At 38.4% G+C, this 11,506-nt stretch overlaps 1 protein-coding gene across 1 annotated transcript; it reads left to right on the forward strand.

The window, feature by feature from the left end:
- Positions 1-2,721: 2,721 nt before the first annotated feature.
- LOC143284908 (ras-related protein Rab-7a) lies at positions 2,722-8,792 on the forward strand. The gene is made up of 5 exons (XM_076592046.1): positions 2,722-2,804; positions 4,782-4,852; positions 5,607-5,733; positions 6,472-6,690; positions 7,509-8,792. Exons 2-5 carry the CDS (start codon positions 4,800-4,802, stop codon positions 7,725-7,727), a joined length of 618 nt encoding a protein of 205 aa, XP_076448161.1. The 5' UTR covers positions 2,722-2,804; positions 4,782-4,799; the 3' UTR covers positions 7,728-8,792.
- Positions 8,793-11,506: the final 2,714 nt, after the last annotated feature.

The following is an 11,506-nucleotide window of genomic DNA, read 5'->3' on the forward strand; positions in this document are numbered from 1 at the left end:
GATGCAATCTTTGTATAACGTAGAAAAAACATTAGTCGAAACACTCCGTAAAAGAGGAAACCTGCTGTTTTGCCTGGCTGATAAGAAAGCAAGTGGCACAAAACAAAATTTTAATTCTAATGTAGCCGACCAGCCATTGTGGCGAAGTGGTGAACGTCATGTACTGAAGTCTGGGAGGTCGTTGGTTTGATTTGCAAGGGAAGTAGGGATTTTTTCAGCTCTCGTCCAGCTCCCACCCAGAGTTGAGTGTGATATGGGTTTAAATGGGAAGACCACACAATCAAGTATCATCCATTTCATGAGTGCATCTTTGTGAGCATTGCTCAAATTTCCTGACCAACACTGCGGATGTCTGTATCTCTAGAGTCTGGTCAACGCCAGGGTATCTTTATGATAGGAAGCGTAGAGTAATGACTTGTCATGTAGTCCCACATCTAAAAAAGGACCTCCAAAGCAACACCGTCATCAACATCCTACCCCTTCCTTCATTATCTTTTTTTCTTTTTAATTTCAAAAGAATGGGAAAAAGGTCCTAAATTCTGTGGTCTTTCATGCCATGCTCTCATGGTGACCTCAGTTCCTATCCCCCTCCACTTCCATGCTTTGGGTGAGTCCTGTCAAGGTCTTAGGTGTGGATGGATTCATGAGAGACTGTTCAAGGGATGTGGTGATAAGTGTCCACTCTGAAGTATGTTAAATCAGAGCAGGCACTTCTGAACACCACCAAAGTGACATAGAAGTGGTGCAGGGCCTCCTTGTGAGTGGTCTCCTGGTGACTTGATATTGCTAGTTCCCTGTGAACTGCTGATGCTAGGACTGCGACAGACGAATCCAGGTGTGGCTGTGTATGGGGGACTCGGAATGAGCAGTGTGGGATTAGTGCCAGTGCATTCCATTATGCGATGTCCCAAGAGAATACTTTAAAAATGACATCAGAAACTCTGTTATGTGTCCCACTGTGGCCAGTGTATTCAACAGATTTTTTAACACATACATAAAAATAAGTGGACAGTATATAGTTAGGAAATAATTTTAAGATTTTGTTTCAGCTTCACTGATAAATGAATTAAAAATAATCTGAGAATATATGACTGCAGTTCCATACTGACCAAATTACTTAAAAAGGAAAAAATACACAGATTTTCATGCTGGTAGTCATCAGAGTGACATGCACCCAGTACAGTGCCACATCATACATCTGTTAATTATCTTTGTTGCTAATAGCCCTGCCGACCACACTGGGCCATGTTAGGGCTGAATAACTAACTGTCTATCCGTAGAACTTGAAAACAACTGGAAAAGAAAGTGAAGCACAAGTACAGTCATAATCATGCACCCACAAACCTATGACATGTCTCTGGTATTGACCATTCCATGAATGTTTTGCCAGAGCTAGTGTTAAATTGATATAAATCACTCTCACCTTGTTCACAGTTAAACACTAACTTGACTCAGCCAGACTTCTTTTGCCTTTCAACCAGCACTCTCCCACACACTTCACCATCCTGTCAAGAACACTTATACTCTTTACACAATCTACCATACCAATACACAATATCGAAGATAAGAAGAGTCATTAAAAGATCTGAGAAATGAACCCAGGACCAACAGATTTGGAGAACAAAGCATCTGTACCCAATACAATGGCAGTTTTGTTAACTGTCGGTGTTGGTATGGAATGTCCGCTTGTTTGAAACAGTTCCTTGATATTGACTCAGATGTTCCATTTAATAATGGAATCAGAAACAATGGCTAGATTCCTATAATATATATATATATATATATGTGTGTGTGTGTGTGTGTGTCTTTTGAACATTCAAATTCTCATAAACATTTTTGTACCAGGTGGTGAACTTTCAACCTCCTGCAAATAGGCTGAATGAGAATGAGAAAAGATCATGAAGAGCATTGTCATCATCTGTGTATCTAATGATGGCTATATTACCACAAAAAATAAAATAACACAAGCTGAATAATAGAAATGCTTGTACCCCACACATGCAGACAAATTGAATGCGCCATACAAATTTATTGATGGACACACACGCACACACACACGCACACACATTCACTGAAATAGAAAGGGAGAGCAGATTTGCAATGTCCTATTTAAGTATGCATAGATCAGACTATAGACGGAACCAAAGGCCATGTTCAACATCAAGATGGATCATTGGTCGATACATTGCAAAAAGACGCAGTTCTAACCCTTTACTCGTCACAAGGCAAGTCGGGACAGCACAAGTTGCGTCCCTTTGTTCAGTCGTACTTTTTGTGTCAGCAGTTTTCTGGTGAACAAAGTACATTTATTCGCCTTAAAAAAGGAAAATATCATTTTAGCTTACCTTGAATCAATCGGTCAAGATTCTCAACTAAAACTTTCTGCTTCTTTTTGTTGAAATGGCTACTAAAGCATCAATCTTTCATCGTTCTTTGTCTCTTGGAAATAAATTGAAAAAAATTAATGGCTTCTTTTTTTCTGGCATTTTTACAAGCAGTATTTTCCACCGTAAGTCAGTCTCGCAATCCATCTCGAGCAGCCTTTTCCAACCCGACATAATGGGGGTTAATTCTGCACACAAGTCCGTACTTTGTCAGTTAAAACGAGAGATGGCGACCATCTCATCTCTTCTCTGGGCTAGCGGATGATCAATTTCGTCTGCTCAATGTTTTCGGAAGTTCAGTTGCATGACGGGACTACATGACGTAAGTGGTCACGAGATTTTACGCCATATTGAGAGATCTTGGGACTCGGGTGGTCAATAAATCAAAACACGACAGTGGTAAACAGCGTAGTGACTTCGGTGAGTACATTTCAAAATATACATCTGTAATAGCAATGGTATGTTTACTCATTGATTACTTTTTCTGTTTGAAACAGAAATCCAGTTTGCTGGAAAGGACGTATTTGTGTGGCAGTTACTATCAGCTGTGAAAACCACAGCCACACAATATAACTGAGGCATACGCCCGTTGTTATCAGTGGAATTCTACGGAACGAGAATATTGAAAGTTCCTGCTAGTTTAATATGTTGACAGAGAACACAATCACAACTTTCTGATCATGAAAAGCTACGTTTTGGTGGGCGAATTTTATTTGTGACGTGTCGCACTCGCACAGTTTAGCAAAGCCAGCATCGAGGTGGTGGTCAGGTCACGCCTCTTTTCCATTTTCCGGAAACCCAGTCGTACAGTATTACTATACTATTCTCTCTCTACTATACTCTCTCTCTCTCTCTCTCTCTCTCTCTCTCTCTCTCTCTCTCTCTCTCTCTCTCCCTCCTGCTGTACACTTTACAGCCACACCTTCCAAACTCAAATTGTTTCATGCATCTGTAGCTTACAAATCAGATTGAAACACATTTTTACATTTAGATTGCCTTTTGCTCACTAGTGTAAAAATGTTTGAAGTGCAATCAAACATGGACCAATTCATAGTTAAAGCAAATCAAATGATTCGACCATCCAGTGGATCCCATAGCACTGTGGAGTCAGCAAAAATGAGGAGGCAGACAGGCTGTCAGAGGTGGGCAGCAAAATGAACAGACTGACCATCCTATCTTATATCTATAGAGAAGCACGAGCAATCTTGAAGAGCCAGTTCAGAAAACAATGGAGAAACAAATACCAAGCTGGATCGGAAGAGGATACTATCTGGTCAATAAAAAGAGCACAGCAGGTAGTCCTCTTCCGACTGAAAACTGGACATTGTAGGCTTCTTTCCCACCTCATCAGACTGAGATTGCCCACTACTGATGAATGCCCATGCGGCATGCGTTTGCAGACACCAGAGCATTTGCTTCAGTTCTGCCCAACTTTTGGTGCATTGAGGAGGAAAACCTGGCCCTGTGCAGAGGAACTTGATAAGCTCTTAGGACCCACATGCTGCACTGCAGAAGACAGTGGACTTTGCACTGCAGACCAGATGAACCATCTGACAGCATGACCAGGGGAATGTGGAAGAAGAAGAAGAAATGATTGGAATAATCAAAAGAACTTTTACTTATCTTGATCTTTATTTTAGTTTTAATATTTTAAGCTCTGGTGTGACCACACTGAGGTATGGAAACACTGTGTGGTGTCCTTCTCAGAAGTGACAATCCGTTGCATTTGAGAAAGTACAGAGAAGAGCCACAAAACGTTTACGTGAATGAAGGCACATGACATAATGTTCAATTAACTTGCTTAAAATTATTTTCCCTTGAGGCTAGGAGGATACATGGTAATCTCATTGAGAATATAAACTTTTCATTGGTGATGTTAAACTTTTCATTGGTGGTTGATGTGTCTTGGGGTGAATTCTTCTCTCCACCTCAGTACAGTTCCATAAGAAATACTGATGGAAAACAAATTGTGCAGTGTTCAAATACTATTAGAAGAAAGATTTGCTTCAGTAATCAAGTTACTAACATATGGAATCGAGTGCCACGGCCTCTAAAACAAGCACCATCTGCTAACTCATTCAAGAATCAACTGGACGGTTCTGCAAAACTCAGAACTTTTTTTTTTTTTAGAGAGTTTGATGAATAGATAAACTGAAAACAAAGCATGGAACCAAAATAAATTTCTAACAAAATATGTAATAAAACAAAGAAGGGACTGTTGAAAAGCTTCAAGCTTACTTTGTCCATATCCTACTACTACTAGTACTACTACTACTGATACAGTTTAATTACTTGATATTTGAAAGCAAAATATGCAGATACTAAGTAAAAGCTTTATTTGGTGTCATATACTGTATGCTCCTCCTGTTTCATTGATTCATTTGTTTGACTTTTCAGATCAAATAAAGTATCAGAATGGCATCCAGAAAGAAAGTTCTGTTGAAAGTTATTATACTCGGTGACAGTGGGTGAGTTATTGATTCTTTCTAATTTCTTTTGATTTGTGTTTGTTCAGCCATCATTGTTCATTAATCATGTGTGCTTTATGATTTTGAGTCACACACACACACACACACACATTTTTTTTTTCTTTCTTTTTTTTTTTTTTTAAGGGTAACACTATGTGCTTGTTTTTGATAAGCTATAGGATTTGGATAAAGTAAACATTAAACATGGACAATTTCTCAGAAATGGACTTGAGACTTCACAAGTTGACAAACTATATAATGATAAAGGTATTGTTTATAATTCATTAATTGTCTCTGGCCTTTGAATGACAACAAAGGCCAGGATTTTACTAAAATGTTTCGTCTACAAGATTTACTGTTAATTGGAATTTCCTGAATGCACACACACTTCAGCTTCAAAGATCTGTATAACTAAACACACCTTATTCATCTCTGTTACTACAATGGTATGATTTATAAAAAAAAAACCCAAAAAACAAAGATTGTTATAAAAAAAAATGTCAACTAATTTTTATCATTTTGGAACTTGTCATGATTTTTTTGTTTTTTGTTGTTGTTGTTGTTTTTTTTTTGGGGGGGTTGTTGTTTTTTATTCTGTTGTGTCGCATGCAGTTTTCTCTGATTGTGGAGTTAATTGATAGAGTGTTCTGTTATCTATGATTTGTTTCCATTGTTCTATTGCTAATTTTTCTTTTGAAGACAGCTTTGCGTTTGGGTATAGAATATTCATTAAGATTTGCTTCTATTTTTCCAGTGTGGGCAAGACATCCCTGATGAACCAGTATGTCAACAAAAAGTTCAGCAACCAGTACAAGGCAACCATTGGTGCCGATTTTCTTACTAAAGAAGTTATGGTTGATGACAGATTAGTCACAATGCAGGTTTGTTTTTCAGTGTTTTTGTTAAATGTTTTGAACTACTTTGGGCACAGCAAAAAAAAAAAAAAAAAAAAAAGAATAACCACTACAATCACTACCTCAACCGTCCCACTAACTGTACAACAAATAACATGAATGCCAGTCCTTTGATTGCGTATTCTTAGAATGAACTTTTTACTTCTCTGTTCCTGCTTTTCTTCATTTTTTGTCCCCTTTTTAAAAAATTCTGAAACCTGGAGGTTTACTGTTATCTTGATCTTTCTAAAAAAGATAATTTCTAAAATTGTCTAACTTTGAAGGTAAGAAGTATATTAAGCAGATTTCATCCAGAATATTAAAAGATATCCATTCTGAACAATTCACAACCTTACAAGCAGTTGCACATATGGATTGGCACAGTTTCACGGAAGCAGTTGTTTATACATCGGTGACCTGCAGTGTCTTGAAGTTTGGCATTGTTGCTTTTGTCCTGTGTTTTGAAGTTGTGCACAGACCAATCAAAAGCTGCAGTGAAATATGTCCTCATCATTTTGTATCATTGTTGTTCACTGGCGGAGGGCAATCTCTAGAGTAGAAACTTCTGAAATTTCAACCGTATTTTGTGTGCATACAGCAGACACACACAATACACACGTGCACTCACACACACAAGTCATAACACACAATCATAAATTGTACACAATCAAAAATTCAGCCAACAAATTCTTGTATTTTCTAGATCCATGTCTGGTGTGATTTCAGATATGGGACACTGCAGGTCAGGAGCGGTTCCAGAGTCTGGGTGTGGCTTTTTATCGGGGGGCTGACTGCTGTGTTCTGGTCTTTGATGTCACCATGCCCAACACCTTCCGAGCTCTGGACAGCTGGAGGGACGAGTTCCTGATCCAGGCCAGTCCACGAGATCCTGAGAACTTCCCCTTTGTAGTCATTGGCAACAAGATTGATTTGGAAAACAGAGCGGTAGGTTGCTAGCCGTGGTGTATCTATGGTCTGTCTTGGATGATCACTGTGTTAGTAACAGTGTCAAGATTTTTGTACGCTGCCACAAATGGTTTTTTTCTCTTGTGTTTATGAGATGTCTTGTTTATGTAGAAAATAACCAAATTTGTGTGTGTTTCATTGTGCATGTATCAGCTTGTGTGTGTGTGTGTATTAGTGTGTGTATGTGTGCACATGTTCATGTTTTTGTGTCAGTGTGTGTGTTTTTATGTAGATGTGTCAGCGTGTGAGTGTGCTTTTTTACAATTACCATTACGAATCCTGTCACCAGAATAAAGGTCTGAAAATTTCCTTTTTAAATATTTGCCGATTGCTCTTCACATAATTGTCACTCTCTCTCTCTTTTTTTCCCCTCCAGTTTAGAGTTATGCATATGTGTGACTCGACTGGTGTGAAAGAGCTTTGATTTGTCTCTGTTGTCAAGATCTAGTGCTATATAAATACTAATTTAATTGCACATACATAACCGTGACCCACTGGTGCAGACTTCGGCAGGGGTCTGGATTCCTGTCCTGTCTAAACTACTGGTCTGCTATGCAGAGAAATTCGAAAGAAGCTGCAGCAGATAGTTTCCCTGGGTAGTTTACATCCCTTGCATTAGCAGAAGCAGCGTCCTCTTTTTTACGGCAGCCATTGGTTTTCCAGACCTGTCCTACATTTGTGGCTAAGTTTTTTCAATTTTTCTACTTTTCTGTCCTTTCATTGACTCCTTGTCTCAAGATTTAGCACTATGTAAATACTAATCATAAATTATTATCATCTCTCTTCCTCCTTCCCAGGTGACGGCCAAGCGAGCGCAGGGTTGGTGCAGCAGCAAGGGGGAGATCCCGTACTTTGAGACAAGTGCCAAGGAGGCCATCAACGTGGAGCAGGCCTTCCAGACGGTGGCCAAGAACGCCCTGGCCCAGGAGAGCGAGGTGGAGCTCTACAATGACTTTCCCGACCAGATCAAGCTGTCCAACGACCAGAACAAGCCCAAAGAAGGCTGTGCATGTTAGTTTAGCATAGGGTCTGGTCTGGTCTGTCTTTGTGTGGAGGGTTTTTTGGGTTTTTTTGTCTCTCTTTTTCTTTTTTTTCTTTTTTTTTTCCTTTATATTATTAATGATGTGGAATGATTACAACAACAACAAAAATATGTAACAGGTTGAAAATGTCGAGAAAAGAATGGGTATAAGTAAGGTATTGGAAAAAATTAACTTGAGAAAATGTGTGAACCTTCGAAAATGCAATGCCTTTTTTTTTTCTTTTTTTCTTTTTTTTTCCCCCCCTCTTGGTGCATGAGTGCATTTCCTAGCTGGCAAAAGGCATAATGGAAGGTACAAGTTCATGAGCTTGTAAAATACTACTCAAACATTTTTAAGATAGATTTTCAGACCAAGCTGAATATTATTGTTTTCTTTTTTCTCCTTTTTTTTTTTTTTTTTTTTTCTCATAGAATGTGTGAACCATGAATGGCTGTTTTGCAGGTTTGCCTCAACAGATTTGCTTTTTATATTTTCTTATATGTGTTGGATCCATGATTGATTAACTGGGTGAACCCCGAGTAAAAGCTTGAAATATCGTTTGGTTTCTGTAAAGATGTTATGCTATGTATAGGCTAGATTGAAGGAGGGTTATTCCTGATTTATTGAGGAAAATGGTAAAGTCAGTACCATGTACAGAGTAGAAAGTCAGCTTGATGTAAGTTATGCGGAGTTATCACCTTAGTTTCAGAGGGATCAAAGTATAAAGTGTATCTGTGGACTGTATCCAGCATGTTTGCATGTAAAAGATTGCTTGCTCTGTGTATGGTGTATGTTTGAAGGTTAGTTACAAAGCTGTATTCAGGTAAAAAAAACAACAACATCAGACGCCGCTGAACCAAGTTTTTCCTGGCAGTGTGTGTAAGTCTGAACAGGCCCTAGTGCCCTCCCATAGATTCAAAATGTTGCAGACACGCATTCTTACAGGACACATTCACTCACAAGGCACTCTCACTATTTACTGTAACATTGAGAGCAAAGCATTTGTTCCTGATTACTGATGTACATTATGTCATAGGACCCTGAGGGGGGGTGGGAGGGGGGTTTAGCAACGTGTGTTTGGTATTATATGTCTAAACGTAATTAAGATTGATTTGTTCATTTTCAGTGCATGTGAATTACAAAGTGTAATGTTGGGGGCGGGGGGGAACAATGATTGATGTATGTGTGAGTGTGTCATGTTCGAGTAGTCCTTTGCAATCATTTCTGAAAAATATTACATGTCATAATCTACCAAGGTGATTTTGGGACTTTGAAAATCAATTCCATTGATGGTGAATAAGATTCTTTTTTTTTTTTTTTTTTTTTTAAATAGTTTGGAGAATGCACGCTATTTCAAATACGTAACATCCCCATCCCTACCCCAGTGGATTTGACAGTGTTACTGAATGTGAAGCCAGAGTTCTTTCCATCCACTGCTTCTTTTCTTTCTTTTTTTCACCCCTCCTTGTTGGCACCTGGTAAGATGAAAAAATTCAGTGTGGAGGTGGCGTGGGGTTGGCGTTGTTGAGAGAGGCAGAGGTAGAGGGCCCAGAGTGATCGCGAATCGATTGCGATCGTGTCTTAATTTTAGCCCGATCTCCCAATCAAGCCACATAATTTTGCGACCTGTTTGAATACATAATTGGACACAAAACAGAAACGCCAAAGAACCGATAGATAGAAAATGCGAAAAAAAACTTAGCCGTATGAAGTGCACAGGAACAGGTGTCGAGATGGCTGCCAGAAAAAGAGGACGCTAGCCAGGGGGACAAAGGGGAGGTTACCTACTTCCGGGAGGTTATCAGCCATAGTACTTTCGTTTTCTCCGCATAGGCGGATAGTAGTTTGCACAGGACAGGAATGTCAGACCCCTGCCGGAGTCTGCACTAGTTGGGTCACGGTTAAGTATGTGTAATTAAACGTAATTTTAGATAGAAAATTTCCTTTCTTGTCCATAATTATGTATGCTAACTGCATTATTGTTTTTCTTTCTTTTTTTTCCATGGTGTTGACTGGGTATGTACTTCAAGGCTTCTATCTTAATATCAGAAATCTTGTTCCTTTTGTGAAGTAAAAACTATTTACTCTTTTTCTGTGGAAGAGACAGGAGATCACATTTTCATTCTTTTCTCAGAAAGAAACCTGGTCAGTTTCCAGGAAAATGCTGAAATTTTAGCTGTGGAAAGGGAACCATTTGTCCTGTTTTCAAGGAGAAATCTTCCCAGTATATATAAAGTACTTTGTGATGAGATGAACTGAATAAATGGATGGTCTAGTTGGCATTGTGAAAAGTACTGACTGTTAGTGTTCAATTTCTGATTTTTTATTCTTATTCAGCCTAATTAATGTACTTCTTTTCTTTTAAATCTCCTTTTTTTTTTCTTTTTTTTTTATTAAGCTAGATTTAATAGACCTAAATTGTTTGATGTTCCAGGTACATGCTTGAGCAGTAGCATACATCATGTACAGCATCCTATACTCTGTGCTGCTGTGTGGTCTGTGTCTGTTCATGTTTAGACTTATGTGCGCTCATTCTGTTACAACAGTTAAGTTATAGTACGAGAAGTATGGGGCAGTTGTACATGAATTGTGTATTGTATGCAATTAGGTGTCGAACAATGATTAATGAAGCATTCAAACTCCATTGTTGTAAAGAGGGTATGTTTAAAGATAAGGTCCAACTTGTCTGGAGATTAAGGTCCATTGTTGTATATTATATTACTGATGTGTGCAATAGCCTCAGTGAGTTTCTGTGTTCCAGAATCTTACAGATAATTGGGTTTGAAGAGCAAAAATCACAGACATGGGCCATGAGTTTTATATCTTTCTTTCTCTCTCTCTCTTTTTTTTTTTTTTTTTTTTTTTTTTTAGAATAAAAGATTTTTATGCTCCATTTACTTGTTTCCATTTTTTCCTGTGTGTCGCGACAATATGAAATCAGTTTGCCCCAAGTTTTGAAATGTGCATATGTAAATATGTGATTCATAAGTGCTTTGTCCAATGTACAATTTAATTGATAGGTCTCAGTGTTCCACAGATTTTGGGTTTTTTTCTTGTTATTTCATACAAGCTGAAATATCATCTTTTATGACAAGATACATTGCTTGAAATAACTGCATCTGGATACTCTTAAAAACATCCATTTTTGTCATGTACATACAATTAAAAAAAGAAATTTCTTTCTGTAAAGTGTGTGTGTGAGAGAGAGAAACTTTATTTGGTTCAGCATACAATGGATCATTTGACCAGTTCACAACAAAATTAGTGGATTAATGGGTCATGAAAAACCACTTTCTTTCTCCCCTATTAGACTTATGTGTTCATTCTGCTGCAACAATGAAGTTATAGTACGAAAAGTATGGGGCAGTTGTACATGAATTGTGTATTATATGCAATTAGGTGTCAAACAATGATCTATAAAGTATTCAAACACCAAGATTGTGAAGAGGGTATGTTGAAATAAGGTCCAACTTGTCTGTGTGAGAGAGAAAAACTTTATTTGGTTCAGCTTATGACAGATCATTTGACCAGTTCATGACAAAATGATAATCAGTGGATCATTAATGGGTCATGAAAACCCCCTTACTTTCTCCCCTGTTAGCCCCTCCCTGAAGCAGTCACCAACCACACACACACACATGCATGCTAAGGCAAACACATGCGGCCACCCCTATAATCCCATCTTCCAGCCTACAAACACACATATGCAGTAGTAGTAGTGGGCCTCCTTCAGTCATGGCTGACCATGGATAGAGTATACTCGACCTAATGTC

This window comes from Babylonia areolata, chromosome 8, assembly GCF_041734735.1.
Source record: "Babylonia areolata isolate BAREFJ2019XMU chromosome 8, ASM4173473v1, whole genome shotgun sequence".
Lineage (NCBI taxonomy): Eukaryota > Metazoa > Mollusca > Gastropoda > Neogastropoda > Buccinidae > Babylonia > Babylonia areolata.